This window comes from Leptonychotes weddellii, chromosome 11, assembly GCF_054177405.1.
Source record: "Leptonychotes weddellii isolate Sample4059 chromosome 11, ASM5417740v2, whole genome shotgun sequence".
Lineage (NCBI taxonomy): Eukaryota > Metazoa > Chordata > Mammalia > Carnivora > Phocidae > Leptonychotes > Leptonychotes weddellii.
This window is the reverse complement of record NC_138379.1, coordinates 43,136,696-43,164,280: the sequence shown is the minus strand read 5'-3', so window position 1 is coordinate 43,164,280 and position 27,585 is coordinate 43,136,696. Positions and strand designations below refer to the sequence as shown.

Genomic DNA, 27,585 nt, shown 5'->3' with positions numbered 1-27,585 from the left:
CCAGCACGTGTCAGCTGGGGTCTGCTACAGGCGCAGCACTCACCTCTGGTTGCAGAGCTGGCAAGCGAAGCAGTCGAGATGATAGACGTTGTCCCGGGCTCGCATCACCATCTCGAAGGCTGGGATCAGCTTGCTGCAGGCAGCGCAGTTGCCTGTGGTGCCAAAAAGCCTGCCAAGGGAAGGGCGCAGGGGGCTCAGGGGCCTGACAGCGTCTGGGGGGCGGAGCAGCTGCCTCTACCCAGGGCCCCGCGGGTCCCTACTCCCGTGGGCTTAGCAGGTGGGCCTAGGCAAGGGAGAAGGAGCACAGAGGGCAGCTTCTAGATTCCGCGAAGAGATTGGGCTTCAGAGAAATCGGCTCAGCCACCCAGGGAGGGGAGCATAGGGGCTCGGGGGCTGGATGACACTGCCCATCCCTGGCCTGGGCTGTCAAGGCCCCCCTCACAGGCTCCCACTGGGGTCAGGCTACTGGGACCCAGGGCCACTGGAAGAACACAGGGCTGGCCATGAGCGAGGACTCCAGAGTCACACAGGCATGAACTCGGGGGGCAGTCCACCTGCCCTCAGGCCGCTCATGGGTCTCTCTGAGCCTCATTTATTTTTTAAAACGGAGACTGAAGCGCATCCTTTGCAGGCTTGTTGTGGAAACCTCAGTTAACTCTCAGTCACGGACCACTTAGTGAACGCCTCGACCGAGTGGGTTTGCCTCATGCCAGGCATTGTTCTGAGGGCTGTACTAAGATCAACTCATTTAATCCTGACAACAACCCTAAGGGGTGGTCTTTTTTCTGCAACCAACTCATGGGTGACTTGCCTGGATTCCTTTTTCCTTTTCTTGGATCTCAGTGTATCCTTTTTCAAAAGGGGGTGCTGGACTAGGTGATCCTGTTCAAATGCTTCTAAAATAGGACTGATGCCCAAAGAAAGTTCCAAGGCCATCTGGCACAAGGCCTCTTTCATGCAGCCATTCCCTCCTAGCTGCTGGTTGCCGAGCTCCAGGGATGGGGCACTCACTTTCTCCCCAAGCAGGCCAGTCTCGGGCCGGGGTTCCAATGGTCAGAGCCGGCCAGGCTCCTCCTTGCCTCTTTTCTGCACACTGGCTGAGCAAGCCCCAAGTGAGGCAAGGGGGGCTGAGAGGCGGGCGAGAGACCCTCTAATCCCTGATTTGTCCAGCTCAAATTCAGGCATCTGCAGATGAGCTTGGCTCCATTATTCATCAGCCTGAGCTGCCTGGTGGCTCAGATTAAGGCAGACAAAGACTGGGCCACAACATCTGCCTGCCAAGGGGGGCCTCACTGCCCCCAGCCCAACGCCCCCATGGCTGTAGACGGGGCAGGCTTCGGACAGCCCCCCTCTGGGACGGAGCAGCCCAAGCAAGCCCCACCCCCCAGCCCAGCCCACTGACCTACCTGGCCCCAAAGTCATTCCTTGGCCTCTGCCAGAGCCCAGAAAAAATACCTTCAAGCTGCAGTAGCTGGCAGGGCTCAGAATGCTTGCAGGTGCTTTGACTCTACTGACGAGCCCATCCTGCGCTGCCCACCTCTCCCCCCTCCCCCCACCCCAGTCCAGGTCCTGGGGACTCACTGGTCAGTGTGCCAATTCTCCTCAACCCAGGAGGTTTAGCCCCCAGGGGATGTCCGAGACCTTCCCACTTGGAGGCCCCTTCCAGGTCATCGAGGGGCGAGTCCCCAGAAATATTCTTCCTTAGCCCCTCCTCCTGGCCTCAGCCCTTTCCTCCAGCCCAGCGAGGAGCACTGAGTCACAGATCCTGGATTACTGCGACACTTTAAAAGCTTCCGGCTGGGGCGCCTCGGTGGCTCAGTTGGTTAAGCGACTGCCTTCGGCTGAGGTCATGATCCTGGAGTCCCAGGATCGAGTCCCGCATCAGGCTCCCTGCTCGGCAGGGAGTCTGCTTCTCCCTCTGACCCTCCTCCCTCTCATGCTCTCTGTCTCTCATTCTCTCTGTCTCAAATAAATAAATAAAATCTTTAAAAAAAAAAAAATAAATAAATAATAAAAGCTTCCAGCTGAAGGCAGAAGTTGAAAGAGAAGGTGCAGGCTGGTAAGCCTTAGGCTCTTCCCGAAAGTAGGGGAGCCTCTGCTGATAACCCTGCCCCCTACCACAGCCCAGACCTGAACAGAGGGAGGGCCCCACAAAGCCCTTGCCCGACCTATTAATTAGTACGACAGGCCTTCCTTCCTCGCAAGATGTGGCCACCACCACCCCGCCAAATGTAGATGCTGGGTCTCAGCCAAGGCCCCCACTCTGTGGCCTCCTCCCAGCCTTGCTGATGTCACAAATGGCCTAAGGGAGGGTTAACTGGGGGAGACAGCCCCAGGGAATAGGATCCAGGTTGTGGGGTGGGTGGGTTAGAGCTCCAAGGAATGCGAGCTGGGGAAGCTTTAGTCTTCATACTATTCACAGAGGGACAAACTGGGGCTTGGAGAAGGTCAGAAGCCAGAGGGTCCGGAGCTGGTTCAAACCCAGGTCTTTAAGCTCCAACATCAGTGGTCCTTCTCCCAGGGTCTGGCTACCTGCCAGACGCCCAGGCACCCAGATGTCTAATGCCAGGGCCCGCTGGGCATAGGGAAGAGGAGGCAAGGAGACTTCACCAGGCAGGAGGGGCCCGGGGAAGTCAGGGCTTCCCCACCTGCTCCTTGAAGGCCTCTGAGGTGTCCCCTCCCAGATTCCAGGGACAGGGTGGGTCAGAAGCACCTGGCAAAGACGGGCAGAGCCAGGCTGGTGCCCTTGGGAAACTTATCTCAGGTGCCCCACAGTCGCAAAGGCTGGCTCAGGCCCTGTGCTGGGCGCTGAGCCAAGCAGCCGATGGTGTGGCTCTGTCTTCGGGGCTCTGTGGACATCTGGGGGAGCAGAGCCGGGCCAGGATGGTCGGAGATGAGCACTCAGGGCCTGGGTCTCAAGGCAGGGGCGGAGCCGTGCCAGGCCCGGGGGGCGGGGCCAGCGGGAGGCTCACCTCACTCACCTCAGGTAGTCGCGGCGGCACAGGATGAGGTTGGCCTTGGTGTAGAGGGTGGAGCCCACCTCCCCCAGGCGGCAGTCACAGCAGGCACACTTGAGGCAGTCCTCATGCCAGTACTTGTCCAGGGCCTTCAGCAGGTAGCGGTCCTTGATCTTGCGGTTGCAGCCCGCACAGCCCTTCTGCTTGCCTTTGGGCTGCACGGAGAGCATCGGAACGCCTGTGGATGGACGGACGGCAGACAGATGGACACGGGATGGACTCTGTGGCTCCGGGCCTCAGGGCCCATCCCTCGAGGAATGGGAGCCCCCTGCTTCTCCCTGTTGCCGCCTCCAGGGCGGGGGTTCCCAGAGTGCTCACTCGCTCCCCAACAAGCTCCCTGCCTGGCCCCAGGTCCTGTCCTTTGAGCTGCATGGCACAGGCTGTTCCCCTGGCCTGCGAAGGTCCTTCCAGAAGCTGTAGGCAGACTGCAGAGCCCCGCGTCTCGCATCTGCTTGGCTGCACAGCACCCATGTAGCCCCAAGGCCCACAGTCCCCCTGAGCTGTTTCTCCCCACCCGGCCACTGCCTTCTGTGGGGCCTGCTCGACAGGAGGCCTGAAACTCTCCACAGGCAGCCGCCATCTGACTGGCTCTCCCAGTGGCCCCAAGAACTGAATCTCACAACGGGCTGGGGTCCACTAGAACTCCCAGATCTTTTTGCTACCTCAAGACTTCCTGACATAGTTTGTGCCTTGGGCCATTTTACCCTCAAAAGTCAGGCTTTTGAGCCTGACTCACGTAAAACTGTGGCGGGATCAGAAAGCAAGTGGGGCACCCCCTGACACTCCCAGGGGGGAGCGGGAGCTCTGGGTCTCCTGGAGGGAGTGTGCAGGGAGGCAGCTGGGCCTGGCCTCCTCGGGACTCTCCCCCAGGAATGCTTCTAGCTAGATTCAAACTTCCTACCTGCCCTGGCCTGAGGATGGGGAGGTTCTGAGTCTCTGAATCCTTGCTCCTCCCACCAGGACACGGGTCTCTGAGCCATGGGCCCCCTCCCAGGGCCCATGCATGCTTCTCAACGTATAAGAAAAAATACAAAGGGTAAGAATTTCAGCATGGAGTTTATTGGAAGGAGAAGCTGACCTCCCAGCAGGCAAGTGTGTGCACTCATGCACACCCCACGCACACAGGCATAGCGCGCAGTCACGTGCAGGCATGTGCACAGAGGCTCAGGCTCCTAGTCCCGGGCCTTGGGGCCACAAGGAGTGATCTCAGGGAGCAACAGTTGAGGAGGAGGTGGGGACAGAGGTCATCCTGAGTCTGGACATCGAATGTGGAGCCCTGAGGCTTGAATGTGGTAAAGACTGCTTGGAGGGAAATGCAGGGAGTCTCGGAGTCCAGACCGAGGATGAGGGCAGGTGGGGGTACCTGTAGGAGTTGCCTGAGAACCCCTCGTGAAGACAATGGGGGTGGGGGTGTGCGCCTTCCCTGACCAAGGCTTGGGAGCACGGAGGAGTCCTCTCTGGAGGGAACAGCCCACCCCTTCCTGCCTCTCTGGCTCTCCACCAAGCCCATGAAGTCTGCCCTCCTCCTGGCCCCCTCCTCTCCAAGGGACCCCAGCGCTCTCGAGGGCTCTGGGTTCAGCTCCCACTCCCTGGTATCCCTCTAATCCCTGCCTCTGCTCACTGCCCTCCGCCCAGAGTTTGAGCTGCTTCCTTCCCCTTCCCTCTTGCTGGTGTCTGACCCTTCCTCAGACGTCCGAAGACAGTCAGCCTCCAAGGGGCCTCCGTCTTAGAATCCACAGATGTCAGGTCAGAAGGGCCCTGAGAGCTCTTCCGGGCAAATGCTCCAAGGCATGATGGGGAAACTGAGGCACAGAAGGTCTGAAGGCCAGGTCTAGTGCAAGCCACTCATCATCCAGCTGGTTCGGGGGGCCCTCCCCGCTGCTGTGCCTTGGGGCCTCTTCAGACCTCTCTTGGGGAGGGGGCCCTCTAGGGCCCAGGAGCAGGACAGGTGACGGCCGAGGGGAGGCAGCACTGGCCAGCAGCGGGCTCTCTCCTGCCTCCTTGCTCCAGACCCCGCAGGGCCTGTTAGCTGGGACGCTTGCTGCCTAATTTCCTTAATGCAGCCCTAAAAGTTAATTGGTCTGAGAGAGTGAGGGGGCTGAGGATGACTATGTCCTCAGGCCTGCCTGTGTCCCCTCCGGCAGGGCGCAGTCTGGTCACAGAGCTGAGGCGGCCGAGGAAGCCAGCTGGGGAGCGGGCATCCCTGAGAGCTAAGGGGGCTCTGAAGGGCTCCTTCCGAGGCCAGGCCTACGGGGAGGAACCGGCTGTGAGCAAACAGGGGAGGGGTCGGGAGAGCTGGATGTGAGGAGGTCTGTGGGTCCCGGGGGGGACCACTGTCCCTGGGTCCCGTGAAGGGAGCACCCAGCCCACACAGCTAGAAGTACACACGCACCAACTTGGAAAACCTCAGGCCTGGCCTCTACGAGAGCTCCGCCAAGGCTGGTTCTCCCCTTGGTACCTGGACGGGCAGCAGGCCCGGCCCCCCTCGCCTGCCCAGGGCTCTACCCTTGTGTTATCACTAGCAGGAGGTGTGTGAGTAACTAGAATGTCCACAAGCAGGGGATACACTGGATCCACTAAGTTATACACCGAAACGAGGAGGGACCCCAGCACCAGAAGTGTCTGTCCTGCTCCGTCTTCCGTCTGGCATGGCTCCTGGCCAGGCTGGCCTTCTGAGCTCAGGCCCCAGCACGCCCGGCCGCAGAGCCCGCAGAGTTGTGGTCTGTAGCCCTAGCTGGCCCGGCCTGGAACCTACAGGACCCAGGGAGGCCGTGAGGAGCGAAGCCACAAGCTAGCCCAGGTCCCCTGCGCCCTGGCTGTGCCTGGGCTGGCTCTGGCACACCGCCGGGCTCCGGAAGGCCTGGGAACTCTGCTTCCTGGGCCCTGGAGAACTCTTAAGAAGCCACAAGGCTTCCTGCCAAACAGTGTCTGATGTCCACCGAGGCACAGACCTCCAGCGCTAGCCTGGCTAAGGAGCTCCCGGAGCATACGGGGACCTTGGGCTCTCTCTGCCTGGAAAGGCTGAGGTCCTGGGAGAAGTCTGACTCACCCCTTCCTCTTTACTGGGCACCCACACTGTGTTTGCTCTCTCACTGGGCTGATTCAGGAGACCTGAAAACACTCCTGGAAAGGCAAGGAGGTTTAAAGGGGGCATCTCTGGTCTCCTGTTCCCCAAATGGGAGTGAGATGTTCCCCAGAGGGTCAGGGCTCGCCCTCCCCGCCCTGCCTCCCCAGCCCCCACCCAGCCCGCCAGTCAGCCCTGCAGACACCTCTTCCCTCCCTCCCTCCCCTGCCTGGCTCTGGGAGCTGAGCCTTGGGCCATGCACTTTCCATTAAGGAGATAGCATCCCTTTGCTGAAGTCCATTTGGGATCCATTTTAGTGTTATCTAAAAATCAAATCTACATGGTAATCCTTTTAATGTACTCCTGACTTTAGGAAAAAAACAGCTTTGCGCTCCTTCAGGAAAGGTTTTAAAGCATTACCCAGTAATTACTACTCACCCATGAAAACACTGATATTTTACAATGGATGATGTTTGAGCCTGCCCGCACGCGCAAGCACACGCTCAGGGACACACAGGACCCTGCAAAATAACCGGTTCACATAGCCCGTGTGTTCGCCCTCCATCTCAGGGTGTGGGGAGGGGGGATGCCATTTGAGGGAGATAGGCCAAACCCCTAGCCCGCCGCTATGCCAGGCAGGCTGATAGGAGCAGGAAGCAGCCTCCCAGTCTGACTCATCTGGCTGCCAGACACTCAAACCCTCAGCTCTTTAATCTGGGGAAGAGCCAGACAGTCCCAGCGACCAGGAGGGACTGCCAGAGGTCATTTGGCTCTTCCTGCACCCACCCTCCAGCCAGGAGAGAAGCCCTCCTCTTCACTTGGACGCCCCAAGGGGTCTGCCCGGCCAGACTCACGTCCTCAGCAATCTCTGCCCAGCTACCCCAGGCCACGCTGCCCCCCATATCGGGCATGTCAAGCCCCCCTGGCTCCCACTCCCCCTGATGCCTCCCTCCAGCGTGGACAGCAGGCTGAGCCCAGCTGGGGAGCACTCCTGCCTCGAACAAGCTCCTCCAAAGCCAGTCCTCCACCCGAGAATGCCCACCCCACCCACCCCCGGTCACTCCCAGCTATGCCCTGCGCCACTGCGGCCCCCACTGGCTGCTCCAGCTGGCATCCCGAGGTCCGGGGCCCCCTCCCACGTGCCATTTTGTCCTGCTTGGCACCTCGGGATCTGGTGCCTGCAGAATCCTGGAATAATATCCCTCTCCATCCTGCAAATGGACCTGGTCGGCTTCTATCCCGGCACCTGACCTCCACCACGGCCCCAGGAAGAAATCCCTTGTCCTACCCATCCCACTCTCCACCCAAACTCAGAGTCAGCAGTGGGGGTGAGGCGCAGGGCCCGGAGCTTGAACTCCCAGAGCCTGCTTTCCAGCCTGAGCGCTGTCCCAAGGAGCTGGAGGGCCTGGCGCAAATCCCTCATCTTTCTGACTTGCTTCTGTGAAATGGGAGCCAAAAAGGTCTCTTTTCACACAGATGGTGGTGAGGACAGAACAAGGTCATGCTTATGAAGCCACAGCCGAGTCTGGCTTCCAGGGGGGACTGACACGGGGACTGGGGACTATTATTAATATGCATCCCAGGATGCCCTCCCCCTGTTCTGACCCTTGTTTCCTTTTTCCTGTAACTTTTTATCTTGACACAATTTCAAACCTTCAGAGAAGTTGCAAAATAGAAAGAATTCCTGTACACCTTTTGCCTAGATTCCCTAAATAGGAACACTTTACCATATTTGCTTTATCCTTCTCTATACATCTACCTATAATTTTGTTCCTGAGTCATTTGTGAGTTGGGTTCAGACAGGAAGGCTTACATTCCTAAATACTTTGATGTGTATTTCCTAAAAACAAGGACATTCTCTCACTTAGCCACAGTACAATTAACACCACCAGGAAATTATCATTGATCTAACACTATTACCTGCAGACTTCATTCAGATCTGACCAATTCCCCCAATAAAACCCTAATGGCAAAATAACATTCTGGATCATGCACTGCATTCACTTGTCAAGTTTAGTCTACTTAAATCTGGAAGAATTCCTAAGCCTCTCTTTGTGTTTCAAGACACCAGCATTTTTGAAGGATACAGGCCAGTTCAATTTGGGTTTGTGACACATTTGATGGTGTGACTTTAATTCCTCTGTGCTTCAGTTTTCTTTATTGTAAAATGAGTATGAAAACAGTCCACATCTCATAGAGTTGCCATGAGGAATAAGGGAGTAAATCTATGTGACGTGCTCAGGACTGACTGGACCCGGCAGTCAACAGTTAGCTCTGATTAGTGTCACCCCATCTGGCACAGGGGAAGGGATGACCTTAGTCACAGCTCCATCTCAGGTCCCTCAAATAGTGACGATCACGAACTTTGAGGCAAATACACGGATTTGAGTGTGCCACCCTGGTTAAAGTCACACAGGCACCAGCTAGAGTCCAGCGTGACCCAAAGGGCAGTCCCGTGGTCACGGCGGACGTGCGTAGAAGGAAGCAGCCCCGCCTGGATGACAGGCAAGCAGGTGGGAAGAGATCACTGTGGCAGCTCAGGGCAGGCTCCTTGGGGGCTGCGGCCAGGTGTCACCTTGGCATTTCTCGTCATCTCTGTAAGTGTCCCAGCAGTGCTTCTCCACACCACAGCACGGCCACCCAGGGCAGAAGCTGGCCTCCCCCAGGCCTAAGGGCAACTTGCTGGGAGATAAGGCTGACTGAGCTAGCAGGGCTCAGCTTCTTAGTGCTTGGCTTACAGCAGCCTTGTGAGATAGATACCGTTATTATTATTATTCCCAGTTTACCAACAGGACCCAAGGAAGGTTCCAGCCTGTCAGGGGTCACAGTGTTAGTACGGGACAGAGCTGGGATTTGAATCCTGGCCGGCTGTCTCCAGGGCCCAAGCACTGGCTTGATCGGCTGTGCGGTCAGGCTGTGTGCCGGGAACCTCCTGTGCTCGCGGACCCAGGAGGGAGGCGTTAAAACAGAGAGCAACACGGACGCAGGACTCGCACAGCAGCGCACGGATACTTGTGTGGGGACACGTAATCACATGCATGTAGGCTGGGTCCACGAGAGGGGGGACCGTGTGGTTTATTCCACAACCCAGCACAGTACTCAGACACATCCACGCATCCGAGCACACGCATGATGGGCGTGCTCATTACACACATCTATGCACAAGCAGTCACATGCACCTTTACTGCCTTTCAAAAAAACCAACATTTCCAGAAAGTAGATCGTAGCTCAAATCGAGCTCTGATTTGAGCAAAATCCACGAGTAAAAGGCCTGGTGCCCCTGTTCTCAACACCACCTTCCCAAGGAAATGGAAGGGCGAGAGCCCCTGGGTTTTACCCAAGATGACCCCTGGGAGCGCTGGTTCTTCTCCAGAAAGGCCGCCCCACATATCGCATCCCCTCTCCAGCCGCTGGGGGCGGGGTGGGGTCTGCGGGCTTGGGGAATCTGGGTCGCGGCCAACGTGCAAGGTGTTTGTGCCCACATGGGCCCGCGCCTGGGCCTAGAACGGCAGAGTAGGGTCCCAAACAGAACCAGCCAGCGGCCCCTCCATGGCATCAATCCTGTTTAATAAGGAAATTTGAAAGTGTAATCTAATTCTGCAGAATCTCTTTAAATCTCGTTTTCTCAGAAGTAACTTCATTTCGCACGGACACATCCAGCCTTGTGAGAAGCCTCCATTTCACACCAGTTTTATCTCCACAATTTCTCGTCTCACTGCACTCCTATCCCAGGGCCTTGCCATGCGGCAGGCGAGGCCTGAACTAATAGCATTTCCTACTCATTTGGAATCAAAAGCCAATGAGAACAACTGTTGAAACGCAAGGCTACAGCCACCTAGAGCACGTTCATTACTACCCCTCCGCGCACCCTTTTGCAGGTGGTGTGCTCATTGCGTGAGATGAGGGAGAAGAGTCGGGCTCCCGTGGCCTCCAACTCCCCACTGGGCCAGGGGAGGGATGCTGGGGGTGGCGGCCAGCTCACTGGAGGACTGGCCCCTTTGGCTCTGGCACTGTCCCTTCAAGGGGGTCTGGGAGAAGAGGCAGGCGGTGTAGACCCAAAGACTGTGGGCCCTGCAGACAGATGGCCTCGGCTTGAACTTTGGCTCCATCACTTCCCAGCTCTGCCTCAATTTCCCTACCTGCTAAATGAGGACAGCCCACTTTAAAGAATTACTCTGAGGATTAAATGAATGGACATGAAGTACAATGTATGGACATGAAGTACACTGTTTGATATAGTGGCTTAAAAAAATCAGCTAAGGGACGCCTGAGTGGCTCAGTCGGTTAAGCATCTGCCTTCGGCTCAGGTCATGATCCCAGGCTCCTGGGATCGAGTCCCGCTTCAGGCTCCTTGCTCAGCGGGGAGCCTGCTTAACCCTCTGCCTGGCGCTCCCCCTGCTTGTGAGCATTCTCTCTCATCCTCTCTCTCATTCTCTCTTTCTGACAAATAAATAAATCTTTTAAAAAAAATCAGCTAAGAAAAATGATCTATGTCTTCTGATCCAACAATTCTCTTCCTAGGTTTACCCCCACCAGCAATGACAGCTTATGCCCACCAGAGAGGATATACAAGGATGTCCAGAGCAGTTTTCTTCATAACAGCCCCAAATGCAAACACCACAAATGCCCATCAACAGTAAAATGGATAATACACTATCGTGCACCCACACAATGGAGTAACACACAGCCACGAAAAAGACGGAATCACGGATACACCTACAACATGGATGAATCAGATGGAATAATGTTGAAAGAAGCCAGACACAAAGGTATATACTGTATAATTCTATTTATATGTATTACACAAACAGGCAAAACCGATCTGCGCTGAGAAATGTCAGAATAATGGTGTGTATTATCACCTGGCAGGAGGTGTGAGGAAGCCCGGTGAAGAACTGGAAATGTCCCAGTCTTGATCTGGGTGGTGTTTAAAGGGGTGCACGTAAACGGAGAAGCTCATTGGACTGAACATTTGAGACGTGTGCATTTTACTGCATACACGTTACACCTCCAAGAAAAAAATAAAGAACTGAGATGGGCACCCCTCGGCCAGGACTTTGGACGCCTCTTCATAAAACCCACTGTTTACTCAGCACTCACGACACCCGTGATCTCAGGGAATCCTCAGATTCACTCTGGCGTCCTAATGATGACCCCCATTCAACAGACGAGGAAGCAGAGGCCTAGGGAGGTTCAAGCCCTTATCCAAGGTCACACAACTAGGAGGCCGCAGGGCAGGGACTGAATTCCCCCCTGGAGGACTCCGGAGATCAGGTTCTCATCCAGCCCACGCCCCATGGCTTCTCTGCACAGACGGGTTGAGGAAGGCTCACTGGGGCGGCGTCTGGGTCCCCCGTGTGGCCTCGATGCCAGAATGATCTGGGGTGAGGGCCGGGGGCACGCCTAGAGCAGGGCCTGGGATAAGAACAGGAGAAATGATGGCCCAGGCAGGGCACAGTCCACATGGTCTGGTGGGTCACAGGCCACTTCTGCTCAGCTGGCGGTCCCACAGAAGCTACAGCTGCTGTGGGACCTCGGAAGGGCCTCGAGGTGGGGCCAGAAAGGGGATGGGGACCAGAAGGCAGTAGAGGCAGAGTAGAGTAGAGGCAGACCTAAGATGTTTGCATCGCAGCCGGGAGAGGGACAAAGAAGCCTTGAGACGGCACATGTCCTCAGGGGGGTGGGCCGAGCTGTGAGGGGAGGGCTGGGGGCTCCAGACCCAGACCCCAATTGCTGGGGGGGGCCCTCAATCAACAGCCAGGGGCTGGTGTGTGAATGAGGGAAGAGGGGAGGGAGGGGGACCTAGAGTAGGGCCCAGCTCAGGGTAAGCAGCTGAAAGGAGGTCCAGCAATAATTGCCTTCTCTAAAGTGTTAGGTCCCTTCCAGTTTCCACAGTCCGCCACAGCAGGGCAGGGGGAAGCACCATCCAATGCTGTCCCCATACACCTGCAGCCGCTATTGTCACGTCCAACTGCATGACAATAGCCTTTATTGCCCACTCTGTGCCCAGTGCTTTACACTCGCTAACTCTCATCTTCCTGATGACCCGAAGGTCAGAGAAATCACACAACCTGCCCAAGGGCAAGCCTGGGAGTGGCCAAGTGGGGGCTTGGGACCCAGGCGTCTGGCCCCACCCCCTTCCTGCTCTATCTCCCTGCCAGAGGCAGAATGGCATCACCTTTTTCCTAAGTGGTGGGGAAAGTGAACTTCTGCTTGGACCCAATCTGGTCCTTGCAAAAGAGGAAAGTTCTAAAGACCCCTTGTGGGGTACATCAGGGCAGGACAGGCCTCTGGGCCCCAGTGCCCCCCAGAGGAGCCATTTCCTATGAAGGTGTATTTTTGCAGCACGTTTTGGGGGCTCAAACCTCCTTCAGAATGATGTGTCCTAAAGCCTGACCCTGCAGTGACCCTCGAGTGTCTGGAGTTGAAGGGGCTGAGGAGTTTCCTTGCACATCTCATCGGCCCTCGCTGTTGAGGGACGCCAAACCCAGCACAGCCTGGTGTCTGGTGGTGGCTTTAGGGGACCCAGTCTAGACCTTGCAGGGGCCTGGATGATGCACTCGAGCAGGTGCAAATGGAACCTGCTCTCCAGAGACACGCCGTTTCTGCCATTCTTCGGTGAGGGGGACTTAGAAACGTTAGAAGCTGCAGGTGTTCTTTGGAGTCCGTCAGGGGAATGATGTTTCAGCTAAGTGCATAGTTACCTGCAGGATGAGTGCAGGCATTCTCTTCCAGTTCTCTGGTTGTTTCTGTAAGTCCCAGACACACCTCAAAAGCAATAGGTCCAAAACGGGACTCTACCTCTCCTCCCCGAAACCCGGCTCTTGTCCCCGTACCCCAGGCTTCCCCTCATCACACTAACACTGTCACCCACCCAGATGTTCAGGCCAGAGACTCAGGGTCACCCTCAGATCTTCCATCATCCTCACTCCCTCTCGCCTGCTGATTGCCACTCCCCAGCCTGCCTCTCACGTCCATTTCCAGAGCCACCACCATCTTTCACCACACTATCGGCATAGCTCCCTACCAGCCTCTCATGTCTACTAGCTACAATCCATTCTTCGCAGAGCAGCTACAGAAATGTTTCAAAACAAAGTAGGTCAGGTCACTGCTCAGCTTGAAACCCTTCCATAATTTCCAGTGGGCTGAGAATAACATCCACCCTCTTCAACAAGCCTATGATATCCTCATGCGGTCTGGCCCCTGCCTCCACCTCCCATACTGTGTGCCAGCCACATTCCAGATCTCCCTCCTGCCTCAGGGCCTTTGCACATGCTGTCCCCCCCCCTTCCCAGAATACCCTTCTTTGCCTCTTCATGTGGCTGGCTCCTTCTCATCCTTGGACTTCAGCTTAAATGTCACTTCCTCAAAGAGGCTTTCCTCGATCACCTTATTTCCTTACTGAAATGACTCCCTGGTCACTTCCTTCTGAGTTTTTAAACATAATTTGTAATTGTTTTACTTTTTTTTTGTGATTGTACTTACGACAAATGATCGGTCTCTCTCATGAGAATGAAAGTGCCACAAAGGCCTACTTTGGGAGTCCTGTCTTATTCATCCACTGTGTCTCCAGCACTGAGCCCTTTTTAACTATCAGTTCAGTTAATGAATAGAGAGACGGAGCAGAATCTATCCAGATATTATTGGTAAGAGTCTGCTGGCCAGAGGGGACTGATGCAGATAGGCAGGCTCCCCAGAGATGGGAGCCTTAATCGGGCGTGTTGCTGCCCCATGCCGCACCCCGCTAGGCATCTATAGCTCTGTGGCTCTGCCAAAGCAGAGCTAACTGTGGCAGTGCCTAGGTCCTGCCATCCTCAATCTGGAATAATGAGATGCCCAGCCCAGGGCTCCAACTGAGAAATGACAGCTCTTTTGCAAATATAAACCCTCTACCCCTAGATCAAGGGACAGCAATCCTCTTCTTCAACCCCTGCAGACCTGTGAGGAATGAAGTCCCCCTCTGAATGTCCCTTTGCACATAAATACTCCATCCCAATCCTCAGGGGGTGGACGTAGAGCCCCAAAGTTCAGTCATCTGTGTAACCTCAGCAGCTCAGTCTTTCCCTTTGTGCCTGTGGCCTAGACACCCCACCTCCCCTGGCACAGACCTAGCCTCCCCTACTCCCCACCTGAGAGTCCTTTTGGCTTAGGGGTGTGACCACTCTCCCCTCCCAGCCAAGTCTGAGCCTCTGGGGGCCAATGGGAAGAAAAGGCCCCCAAAGATTACTACAGAAGGGATTACTACAGGGAACCCCAGGCCCAAGCCTTTCTCATCTGTAGCCTCCACCAAACCCTATCCTATCCTGGGCTGCTGAAGCAAGCCCCCAGGCCCCTTGACAGGATGCTGCTTGGAGCTGCACAGCTGTGGGGAATCAGCAGGGAAGCGTCTGGAAGCTGTGTTCCCCAGACAGCAACTCAGCTGCTCCCTGGACACCCGCAAAGCCCACGTCACCCATCTAACGGAACAGGGCTCCCAAGGGGCCTGCAATCTCTGCAGAGGAGGAGGAGGGCATGGACTCTCAGACGAGTCTCAATTTCACAGCCATCAGGGACGTGAGCACTAACGCGCTGAACCAGAAAACGAGAGTCTGGCAGGAGCTGCAGACACACCGTGAGCACCAGGGGATCAGAGATTAGGGCCCTTCAAAATCAATTTTGAATTCAAACTTTTAAATGTGTTCTCCAGACACAAGGAGGGGACCCTCCAGGCAGGCTCAGCCTAGCCAGATGCTGGGTTCTGCTTCCTTCTCGAAGCATCCAGAACTTATCTGCTAGCCACCGGCTGGCCGAGGGAAGGGAGGACAAGTGCCCCACCTCCAGGGGTCACAAGGACAGGAGCCCCTTTGGCTCTTGCTGACCCAGCACTACCTCTGAGGTGCCTGTTGAGGCTTCCTGTTGAGACCCTGGGGGCTGCTCCACCCTCCTTTGTAGACCTGGCTGAAAGAAGCTGAAGGCAAGGCCTATGTGGGCCAGATCCCTGTCCCCCTCCCAACCTGGTTGAGGAGGCTTGTGGGTCACCAGTGGATGAAGCCATTTAGAAGAAGACCTTGGGAGTCGGACAGGCAGGATTTGCATCTTAGACCAGCCACGGGCTCCCAGAGAGATCTTGGTTCAGAAGTGGATTTCCCTTCCAGAAACCGGGTGGGAGAAAGCTTGCTGTTGAGTGTGTGTCTTGGACAGCAGGCCCTGTGAAGTCAGAGTGGTCTGCAGCCCCCAGCGCAAAGGGAAAGAAAGTATCCTGCATGTGAGTCGGTAGGGCAAGCTGGCTGCTGGGCGAGCTGGTGTGGCTGCCGCAGGCCGTATCATCTAAGGCATGGTGTCTGCCACCAAGGAGCTGACAATCGTGGAGTGCTGAGTATCGTTCTGGGCCTGGCATGGTGAGATGGACAGGGACACACCAGGCAGCAGGCCTCATCAGGCAGCTGAGCAGAACAGACTGCTCAGCCAAACCCTGGAAAAGGCCCCCAGGCCCGTAGTAGGAAGGCCTTGGAGGCTCGGGCCGGCAGAGGACGCTCCTGGCAGCCTCAGCTGTGGTCCCCCTGCTCCTGCCTGGGTCCCTGCTCAGCCACATTTGTTCCTCCAAGGGTATGATCGGCCCACCACTGATGGCTTCTCCATCTCTGGGTGGAGAAGCAGGTCCATGACAAGCCTCTCTGGCCCCAGTGACCTCACAACCCCTGCTCCCCAGTTCTCTGAATCTCAGGCCACTGTTCCTTTAAGCCACGCTCCTGAGACATAAACACGAGTGACTGTGAATTACTACTCTTCAGCTGAGAGACGACAGAAGGGGTGGCTGAAGCCTCGGGCCCACAGAGACCTCCCAGGGAGCCCGGAGCCCCTTTTGGAATGAGGAGCACAGGGAAAGGGCTGGGGTTGCCGGACCACATATGGGAGAGGAGGCCAGGGCTCCCCACCCCTCCCGCCCCCCAGCTTGGGAGTGGGCTGCCAGCTCTGCAAGGAAATTACAACATGGGCTTGGGTAATGCTCCTTTTAGTTACAGCATAAACTGCAGCAATAAAGCGTACCTGGGGAATGTTTAGAGAAAGCACTAATGATTTCTTCCCCAGTGGTTAATAAATTCACTTCCAGATCAATTTGTTCGCGATAGAGGCCGGCGAGCGGAACCCGCGCGGCGGGCACAGCCGAGTGTGTCTTTTTCAGTATAAATGATTTATTACGATGATTAGCAGCACATAAACAATTTAAAATACAACGTTAATTAGTTTGGGGAAGAAAGGAGGGGAAAAGCCACCCTGCCTCTCTCCCCATTGTGTTCTACTTCCCTAAGTGTGTACTTTTTAATTAAATCCAAATGTCACAATAAATTTAAAGTGTTTTATTACCACTCGGGGTAAGTAAGGCAGTCATGCAAGCCCCCCCTCTCAGGCATCTACGGGCCCGGCTCGGGGAGAGGATTGGGGGCACCAGCAGGGCCTGTCTACACACTCTCCTGGAGGCGGGAGCTCTTTCTTGAGTCCCCTGGAAACCCCTCCTGATTTCTGGCAGCCCCAAGCTGGGGAACACTGGGCCTGCCCGGGAGACCGCCCACCTCTCACCTTCCTGGCCAGCCCAGGTGATGCCTCCTCCTTAGCATCGGTCCTGAACCGCCCAGCCACTTCTCCATGGTCCAGCAATACTCTGTACCCTCTCCAAGCTCTCCACCTGTGCGAAGGGTGTAGGTTACACCTTCTGTTTTCCTGGAGGCACACTTGCCCCTTCATATACAGCATCTCAGCACATTCCCCAGTGTGAGGAGTAGCAATTACAGTTCCAATTTTATGGTTGGGGAAATTGAGGCTCACAGAGGTGGAGCGACTTAGCCAAAGACACGCAGCTATCAAGTGGACTTTTGCCAAGTCCTTATTCATATAGCACCGTTCTACCTCGGAGCCCTCATCGGGCCATGTCTGGGGCCTCATTTCCCAGTGCCCAGGATGGGGCATGAAACGTGGTGGTGGCTCAGGCAGGCCTTTCCGGAGTGTAGAGCCCGGCCTCACCCAGAGACACACGTGAGGCAGGAGTTCAGGCAAGGGAGCTGGACTCTCATGAGTCCAGGGTCAAGGTCAGGCTCTGTCATTGGCCCACAATGTAACCTCAGTCAGGTCCTTTGGCCTCTCTGAGCTTTGCCTTCCCCGTCAGCAAAATGGGAACATGACACCCAACTCACAGGGCTAAGGAACCAAAGTAGCTAACAGCAGCAGAATGCTTTGCAATCCCTGACATGCTGTGGAAGTAACAAGTACTAACAGAGGCCCTTAAGGTGAGCAGGGATCCCTGAGAACCCCATGTCACAGATCAGAAAACTGAAGCCAGCAGGGGAAAGGACTTACCCAGGGTTCCCCCGAAACTTAGCAGCCCAGGAGGGGCCAGGCAAGGAAGCTCAGACAGCCAAGGATTTCTCTCTGAAATACTCAGGCACTGCTTATTTGAAATGAAAAACACATATCCCTACACACAGAGTTCCCATATGACCCGGCAATTCCACTCCTAAGCATATACCCAAGAAATAGTAAAAACATGTGCCCACACAAAATCTTGTATACGAATGTTTGTATCAGCATTACTCGCAATAGCTAAAAAGGATGCGTGGATAAATAAAATGTGATATGTACACACAGTGGAATATTAGTTGGTCATAAAAGGGAAGTACTGATTCATGCTACAACATGGATGAACCTTGAAAATGTCAGGCTAGGAAAAAAGTCAGCCACAAATACCACATGTTGTATGATTTCACTTATATGAAAAGTTCAGAACAGGTAAATCCACAGAGACAGAAAATAGATCTGTGGTTGCCGGGGCCGGGGGGCGGGGGGCGGGCGGGGATGGGGAGTGACTGCTAATGGGTATGAAGTTTCTTTTCAGGGTGACGGAAATGTTCTTGAATTAGGTAGAGGGGATGGTTGCACAACTGTGAATACACTAAAAACCACTGAATTATACATTTTAAAGCATAAAAAACCACTGAATTATACATTTAAAAACATCTCAATAAAGCCATTAGAAAGCAAAACAAAACAAACACCCCTTTGAGAACAGGAGAAACCAGCTGAAAAGAAGGTCGAGTCCTAGGGTCAGGGGAGGATGCCTGGGAGGTGCAGCAGTCAGCCCTCGCAGGGAAGTCAGGCCCTGCTCCCCCCATCTCCCGTTGGCTGCTCCCCAGAGCATCCCCTTGCCTGCCTTCCTTGTCCCTCCATCCAGAAATCTGGCTGAACCCACTTTTCCAGCCCTGTTTCCCAGGGATCCACCACTCTCCTCTGATCTGTCTGCTTCCACCACTGCATTCACGTTTTGTCTTTTGTTGCAATTCCTGCATCTTCGGAGGCCTATGCCCTACCCACAAATTGTGCGTGCCCATGGGGGAGGGTGCCTCTCTCAGACCTTGAGCTTGTCCCACATTGGGTACCACGAGTTAGGCTATGTGCATAATGAATAAGATCACAGTGAGGCCCTCCAGGCTCCCAGCCCAGGCTCAGCTAAGGAGGGCTGCCCTCTCCCAGAGCCTGGGAGCCCCCCTGGGACAGGGGTGTGCAGGCTTGGATCCAGGCTATGGAGGCCAGGCAGGAACTGGGCAAGGCTACCTCTGGGTGAAACGAATACCGAATACTGCTGGAGGAAGAGCGCGCACACAGTGCCCAGGCTCAGGACCGCTTCCTTTGCGGCTCATCTGAGAGGGTGACTCAAGAAGATGAAGCACCCTGGCCAACAGGGGGCGCCAGGCCCACGCCGTGACAGGCACGCCCCGCCACGCAGAGGCTGGAGGTTGAAAGCTGGGGCACCTCAGGCCTCATCTCAGCACACAGACCAGCCCCAAGGAGGGGACGGGACAGCTCTGGTCACTAGAGGAGGATGTCTGTGCCATGGGGACGAGAGGACATAAGCCCGGGTTCTAGGCATGAGCCTGGTTCCATGAGTCTTCATGGCTTCATCATGGGCTGCTTGTCTCAGGAAGCAGCCCCTTAAGGGATACGATCCCCCAGCTTCTCCAAACTTCTCCGAAGTCCTACAGGTCCTGGGGCTGAGGGGACCCCTCAGGCGTAAGGGGTGGAAGCTACCTTCCCTTTATGCAGTCACCATGTTCTAACTACTCCTCGGGTGGGCACAGTGCTGTCCCATGGGCCAAACTCACGCAAACATAGTCTCCCATCTGAGTTCTGCGCAAGGGGCAGGGAGGCCGCTCTGGGCCCTAGTTTCCCTGTGGGGAAACAGGCTCGGGGAGGACACATGGTGCGGCCCAGGGTCACACAGCGCTGGGTGGAAGAGCAAGACTTGCCTGACAGCTCACCACCAGAGGAAGGCAGAGCAGGACTGGGATCCAAAGCCCACACCGACTGCCTCCCTCCCAAGGCCAAAGAAAGCCGCCTCTGCAGGAAGTTGTCACCAGCTCCTGCAGTCGCTGTTGCTCTTAGCGAATTTGAGAGATTTCAAATCTGCCTGCATCTGGGCTGATGCTCTGGGGGTTTCTCTCCTCTTGGCGGAGGGAATCCAAAGCCTTACCCCCCGTAAGAGAAAGCACAGCTGCTGGGATGTGGGGCCTGCAGAGAAGAGGTTGTGGTCCCGAGACAGGATGGAGCGGGCCGGCTGGGTTCCGAGGCCCTGGGCAGCCAGGCAGGAGCGGGGCCACCCACGGATGCCCCTGAGAGTCAGCTCACTGCAGAGGCAAGACCTTAGACTCCTTTGCACCACACGGAGGTGCCCTGAGACACAAAGATTCTGTTCTTCTCAGGGCCCATCTTAGCTATATATATAATTAGGGGGCAGACTACATCAGATACAGATAAGGTAGAAATACGTAGCTCTTTCCCAGAATCAGAAGCTCTCATGGAAGCCAGTCTGAGAAAGAAAATTGGCCCAGAGCTAGGAGGGCCAAGAAACTCTTTAAGGACAGATCACACGAAGCAGAGGGGTTAGGAGCTGGCCCATGGGTGGCTAGGCAGGTCTGGACTGGCTGCTTCCCTGCCCTGGTGTGCTCCTGCCTGCCTCAGGCCCATGGGCTTCAGATCATTCCTTTGGAGCCTGGAAAGCCAGGATCTCGGTCCAGTCATGGGGCAGCAACAGAGAGGAAGGGGAGGGTCAGGGGAAGCCTCGGGCCAAAGCTGGGCAGAGCAAGCAAGGGCCCCTGGGACGGAGGTAGGTGAGGCCCGGTGTGCAGCCAGGACCTTTAGTCTGCCTTCCCTGGGGCTCAACTCCGGAAGTTCAGGCCCTGCTGTTGGCAGCTAAGAGGCTCTAGTCGGGATCTTGATCCCTGGGAAACCTCAGATGAGCCACCACATTCCCAAGGCCACAGCTCCAGCCATGCCCTCTACCCTTCTTTTCCTGGACTTCAGCTGCCTCCTCTCTGACCACCCAGACCCCCATCTGCACCCTGCCCCCTCACATGCCCAGACTGCAGGCTCACGAAACTAAACGAAGGAAGGAAGGAGCAGGGAGCAGTCTGAGGCTGGAGGGGTGGGAAGCGGACACCCTGGAAAGCTCAAAAGGAAGAATGCTTCCCCCCTCACATCATGCACTGTTTTTGCTGCCCCTAATGTTATCTCCTCTGATTTATTTTCCCCAGAGTAGCTGTGGTATAATATATTTGGTCTTTGTCTCTGGTTCCTGGCACAGAGCTCCTAAAATCCTTGGAGTTTCCTGAGTGATAGGACTATCTTTTGTGATTCATGAGGAGCCCCTTCTGAGCACACCTGCATTTATACTCCCGAGGTGACTTAAGGCGAGGCCCCCAGCTAGCCTCAGGGTGGGGCTGGTCCTGGTCACCAGAAAGACCAAGCAATAGGAAGGCTGGAACTTCCAGCCCTATGCACTGACAGACCTCCAGGAAAGACAGGGAGGGGGCTGGAGATTAAGCTTTACAAAAACTCTTGAACAAGACTTGATGAGCTCTGGGTTGGTGAATGCGTCCAGGTGCCAGGAGGGTGGTGCAACCCAGTTCCCTGGGGAACAGAGCTCCTGGGCTTGGGAACCACCCGCCCAGATCTCGCCCTATGTACCTCTTCATCTGTATCCTATACAGCGAACTGGTCAATGTAAGAAAATGTTTCCCTGAGTTCCGTGAGCTTTCCTAGCAAATTCTCTAACCTGAGGAGGGGATTGTGGGAACCCCGATTTATAGCAGGCTGGTCAGAAGTAGAGATGACAACTGGGATTTGTGATTGGCCTCCGAAGTGGGGGCAGTCTTGTGGGACTGAGCCCTTAAACCTGCAGGAGCTAATATATTATTAGCTAGATAGTGTCAGAATTGAGTTAAATTGTAGGACACCTAGTCTGTGTCCACTGAGAATTGGAGAACTGCTGGGTGGTGCTGGAAAACATGCCAGAGTAGTACAAATAGTCTCAACAAAGTGTAAGTCTGGGGTGCCTGGGTGGCTCAGTTGGTTAAACGTTTGCCTTCAGCTCAGGTCATGATCTCAGGGTCCTGGGATCAAGCCCTGCTCCCTGCTCAGTGGGGAGTCTACCTCTCCCCCTCCATCTGCTGCTCCCCCTGCATGTGCACGCTCTCTCTCTCAAATAATAAATAAATAAAATCTTTAAAAAGGAGACAAAGCAATCCTTGTGATCCTCTCTGCTCCCCTCCCAACCTCCTTTGCCTGTTCATTCATTCACTCACCATTCCCTTAACAAATAATTGCTAAGCACCTACTACTAGGAACTGGCCGCTAAACCATATATTTTAATAAGAATTATACTAACATTGATGATTTTTTGTCAAGAAAGTAGTTCTTAATGAGCTTCATTAAGTCAGTTTGATTCCTTGATCAATTTTCTAGTCACTAGTGTTAAACGAAGATTTTTTTTTTGCCCCTTCCCCATTTTTATTTTACTAGAATTCCTTTTTTTTTTTTTTTTCCTGGCACTTAAAACAATTTTCTTTAAAAAATTCCTTTTTGGAATTATTTTCATTGGGATTGATTATTTTTAAATTTAAAGTGACTATTTGGTTCATGATCAGTTTTTGGCTCATATTAAATCTTATTAACTACAGCTTTTGACACCGTTGAGATTTCTTCTGTGATAATTATTTTACCAAAAAATATCTCCTGAGCCAACTCTGGCAGATCTAAATTTTCTCAGGAAGATTTGATTCCTCCGTCAATTTTTAGTCAATAACATATTTTGCCAGGTGCAGTCTTAACTGTTGCCAGTTTTGCTTTGTGTTAATTATTTCAACCAATTTTGATTTTTTTTCCTGGATCATATTTTTTATTTTTACATTTTCAATAATATTAATGAGATGTTATTCTCACACACAGGCATATTTTAGCACTGATCTGATAAAGCATTCTGAGGATCAAAGAACAGTGTGAAAACATCCATGGGGCAGAAAGGCAGGTCACACTCTGCACTTGGGCTGAGTACCAGGTCAGAAGCCGGTACCTGAGGGAGAGCTGCCCCCTGCCCTCTGTTCCTCCAGAGCCTTAGCCCCTGCCAAGACACCTCACAGATGGGGAAGAGCTTCTGGCTGGAGTGAGAGGAGCTGCCTATAAGAGACAGCCTCTGACCGACAGGCAAAGAGATGGGGTACAGCTCTAGCATCCCGTTATGGGCTGGAGTCTGCCTCTGCTGGGCTTCAGACTTTTCTACCCAGAAAGTATCTCTGAGACATTCAGCTGAGAGAGGACCCAGATGCTTCTTGGTGCCTTAGTATCCTTGCCATAAAAGGGGGGTGGGGGGCGGGTAACTAATCAGGGTCCTTCTAGGCCTGAGGCTGTGACTTCTGGTTCACTGGCCTCCAGGCTCTGGGCCTGCTTCAGGGGTCCCCTCTAGCTCTTAGCTGAGGCTCTGCCTGGGAATAGCTGGAAATGAGACAGCCCACCTGGATTCAAAGGTGGCAAGACCAAGTATGGAGGGCTGGAGGCGACAGATCTTCTCACCTGGGATCTCTACTTCTCTGACCCCAGGACACCAAAGAAAGACAAAGAAACCTGGTCAGGGAGGTTATTCTCCTGGCCTTGGCCTCAATACACTCATTCCCCACAGACATGTCTCCATACCCAGGACCACTAGGCAGCAAGCAGCCCGCAACCCCTGAATGTAAATGGTGAAGCACAGACCCAGAGAGCAGAAGGGGCCTGCCTTGCCCAGGGACAGACTGGCCGTAGGGGTGGGGGGGCAGAGCCAGGCTGTGGATGCAGGAGTTCTGGCTTCTAGCCCTGGGCTCCAGCCCATAGGAGAGCCTCCGTCAGTCCTGCTCCCATGTGAAGAGCTGCTCAAGTGGTCTCTGCCCAGGCCGCCTCAAAGATGCTGGCTGCCCCTGGCCTGGCAACAGCCGGGGAGGGGTTGAGGGCCTCAGTCCAACAGCTGCAGGAAGCCTGGCTCAGGGAGGAACCACCGTCCCCCTCTCCCAGGGTCACCACTGAGTGAGAAGAGAGGCCCTAGGGTAACAGACAGCTGCGTGGCAGGCTCCCAATGTCCTCCATAGACCTACCACCTGTGACACGAGGAATCCAGCAGTTCCCATCCCCGGTCCTGGTCCCTGCTTGTGCTTACAGTCAGTGCTATTGCCTCTCACCACCAGGGCCGGGGAGGCCTGGGAGTGCCTTTACCACCACCTCCCCAGGCTCATGGGAGGTGGAGGCCTGGTTCTCATCTGAACTCTGCCACATACCGACTTGCCGGGCTATCCTAGGCAAGTGTCTTTCCCTCTGAGCACAACCTACTCCTCTGCAAAATGGAGCTAGTGTTTGATCTCCCAGTCTCCCAAGGGGGCTGTGAAGATTTCATGAAAGGCTTTGAGACATCCGTGGCCTTCCCTGGTGTGAGGCAGAGGCAACGGGCCTTCTGGGGATGGAGCTGATGTTTCATTCTCTCTGGGGGCAGCTAAACTGTTGGCCACCTGGGGCCAGAGTTTGCTGATCTCTCACGGTAGGCTGATATCTAAGATGGTCCCCAACGATCCCATTTTCTGGTGTTCATGACCTTGTGTAATACCCCCAGTTCCTTGAGTTCAAGCTGGACCTAGTGACTGGCTTCCAAGGAAGAAAATACAGCCAAAGTGATGGAATGTCACATCTGTGATGAGATGTGTCATATCTTATAAAAGACTGTGACTTCCTGCTTGCTAGCAGACACTCTCTCGATGGTTTTAAGGAAACAAGCTGCCATATTGGAGAGGCCCATGTGGCACAGAAATGATGGCTGTCCCTGATCCACAGTCAGTGAGGAATGGAAGCCCTCAGCCCAACAGCCCAGGAGGAATTGAATCCTGCCAACAACCAAATGAGTGAACTGGGAAGCTCAATCCCCAGATGGATCTTGACATGAGACCACGGCCCCAACCAATGCCTCAATTATCATCTGTAAAAAAGCCTGAGCTAGAGGACCCAGCTAAGCTGTACCTGGACTCCTGACCCACGGAAACGATGCGATTAACAAGTGGGTGTTGTTTTAAGATGCTCAACTGTGAAATAATTTGTTACGCAGCAATAGGTAGCGAATACACTACTACGTTGGCATACCACACAGGACGGGGGCCTCTCCTCAGGCCAGAGAGGGGGCGCCCTGCAGACCCATCTCAGCCCCATAAGCCATTCTGTTGTGAGTTTCCCTCCGGAGTCCAGTCCTTGCTATAGGGTACTATGAGGAGCCCAGAGGACAGATTCCCCCAGCTTGCAGCTGGGCAGGCCGGGAAAGTGGGCAGAGCTGATCCACCTCCTGAAGCCAAGGCCCAGGTCCTTTCCAAAAAGCAATCCTGCCAGGGCTCCGAACCCCACGCGTGTCTGGAGCAGAGTAAGTGTTTCAAAGTATAACCATTTCCGCTTTCTCCCCTGCTCCTCACTAAAACCTGACAAAGTTTATGGAACTGTACCAACCATTTGTAAGACCATCAGGAGCTTGGCCTACTGAAGGCTTAACGGACCTAAAAGGGAGTCGTGATCACACCCAATTGACCGGTCAGAACTACTATTACAATTCACTATCCAGAATCACGAAGTGGCAGAGGTGGGATCTGAACACGGTCTGTCTGACTCAAAGCCCACACTAGTTCCACTCACTTTACAAATGGGGAAGCTGAGAAACAGAGATCAAGCATCCAGATGGCACCCGTAGGCAGCCCCCACGCAATCCTTCCCAGACACCAGGGATCAGGAATTGGAGTTTTTAAAGATTCAGGGAGGGGAGAGACAGGACAAAGCAGGTGCCAGCCATGGGCTGCAGGAGCCCGGGCCAGAGCTGCTCCCTCTTACGTGGGAAGAACGGGTCTCCCTCCCCTCTCCGTCAAGTCATCACACCAACCGGTGAGGCTGAATTATTAAAACTCCCTTCTGGGGTACCACACGGGTGTTTCTCCACTGAGACTCCGAGCAGAGGGGAGGCTGCTCCCGCCCCACAATATTAAAATGTCAGGAGTTTAAGGCCTGCGCTGGTTGAGTCATAAGTTATCAGCACCCAGTGAGGGCCGACAGAATGCCTCCCTTAAATTATTAAGCAGAAAGCATCAGACTGTAATATTTTGCTAAACCAAAGTACAGACACAGACAAAGATGTCATTTCAATATTTGAAACCAGCAAGTTTAATTTAAAATAAGAGCAAACCAATAAGCTCAGAACATAGTGGCGTATGAGAGGAAAATTATACTGTGAGAGGAAAAAAAGTGGAAGGACTTAAGAAATTTATAAAAGTAATCTCCAAGTGGAAATTAGAAATCAAGGCCTAGAAACAGAATAACACAAAAGAAATATTACTGTCCACTTTCTAAATCAATATAACACTGCTCCACGCCGGAATTACCATGGTAACTCAAGTAAAAAGAATCAAGCAATTCTTATTATTTCAAAATAAAATCACAGCCTGAAGCCTGGGTTTTATTACAACCACTGATAGATCGCTGGCTTGTATTTATCTGAAATATTGCTTTTCAATCAGCTGGTTTATGAATGTACACAGGCCTCTCACCAGCCCACTTACTGCCCCGTTTTTGAGGCGAGGGGCTAACCAATGAATTGATTCCTGCCTGGCTGCATCTGCATATAGACCCAGGCTTGAGTCAGCTCGGGTAAGCACGGAGCTTCTCACCCCTTCCACCCATCCAGTAGCATTGCAGGACAGAGAGGAAAAGCCTGAGAAGGCAGTGGGGGCTGAGCTCATTGTGGTTCCCCTCCAGGCTCGCCCTCCAATGTCAGCCCCGGAAAAACTGCCCTGGCCAGCCAGCCTCCCTCCCCTTGTCCCCAGCCATCCTCTTTCTGGCTCCTCCTCGTCTCCCTTGAACCCCCCCTCCCTCCAGTCCACCTGCTGCAACAGGGAGGCGACAGAGCACACCCTGCAGTAAAGATGGCCTGAACTCTGGCACTTGCAAGTGTGGGACCTGCGACCAATTACACAGCCTCTTTGGATAGCAGTTTTCTCATCTGTGAAATGAGGATAATACATGTGGCTTTTTCCCAGGGTGGTTCAGGGTATTCAACGAGATCATACGTGGAAGTTGCTTTGGTGGAATGAGTACAGAAGTGGCCCCAATTCTCTACCCCTCCTGCTGGTAGGCATGCATGCCCTTTGCAATGTGACTTTCCACCTCCTCCCTTCAAGAGCAGACTCTGACCGCCCCCATCCTACCCCCAAATTCAGGCTGGCCTTGGGATTCATTCTGGCCTACAGAATGTGGCCGAAGCGAAAACCTCCCAGAGCCAAGCCCAGGCCTCAGGAAACCTTGTGTACTTCCAGTCTCCCTCCTGACCCGTCTTTACTATGAGAATGGGCTGGAAGAGCTTGCTGGATGATGAGGGACGCTTATACCCCCAGCGTCCAGATCAGCCGTCTGCCAGGCATGAGACAGTCCAGCTGAGACCCGAGAAACCACTCAGCCAAGCCCAGCCTAAAGCACTGACCTACAGATTCAAGAGCTAAATGGATGCTTGTTGTTTTGAGCCTCTGAGTTTGGGGGTGGGGTGGTTGGTTATGCAGCAATAACTTGCTGATGCATGTGCAGAGCACAACACCTCACTTTTAAGTAAGGGTTCACACATAGCAAGTGTTTATATGAGCCCTAAACACTGACAGGCTAAGGTCAAAGAGATCACACTGTATCTGTGCAGAGAGCAAGGTCACTGCACAGAGGCATGAGGCTTCCTGGTTGGTCAAGTGTGTACACGGACATTAGGTGCCAGTTAGGCATTGCTCCCATTACAGAGGTGTGAAAACTGAGGCCCAGTAAGTTGTCTGGAGTCACACCGCAGTCAGCTGGGACTAGCACCCGGGTCTCCTGAAGCATGCCAGTAGGCTGTGCCTGAAGACAGTAGGCCACTCAAGGAAGTTCAGCTGGGAAGAGGCAGGAGCTAGGAGCTAGTGACCCAATCTGACCCAGCAGGCCTGCACTCTGGGACATCTGCCCCTGCAACTTGGACCAGCCTGCTCAGTCCTCTCTCACCCCCTGCTTTTAATTTGCCCCAAGTTGTGCTGGCCACTGTGGACGCCTGCCTTAGATGAAACACGAAATGAATGCGCTCCAACAAAAGACCACCACGGGAGGGTGGATGTGACTCTGAGCACGGCCTGGAATGGTCTGTAA

General features: G+C 54.3%; 1 protein-coding gene across 3 annotated transcripts in view; it reads right to left on the bottom strand.

Annotated features, from left to right (window-relative positions):
* Positions 1-27,585, bottom strand: part of LMO1 (LIM domain only 1) — a 43,914-nt gene that overhangs the window by 5,017 nt on the left and 11,312 nt on the right. For all 3 annotated transcript variants that reach the window (XM_081798646.1, XM_081798644.1, XM_081798645.1), the window contains 2 exons: positions 2,982-3,195; positions 44-169 (listed from right to left, as the gene is read on the bottom strand). In XM_081798646.1, the coding sequence (XP_081654772.1) occupies positions 44-169; positions 2,982-3,195 (340 nt within the window). The remainder of the gene's footprint in view (positions 1-43; positions 170-2,981; positions 3,196-27,585) is intronic.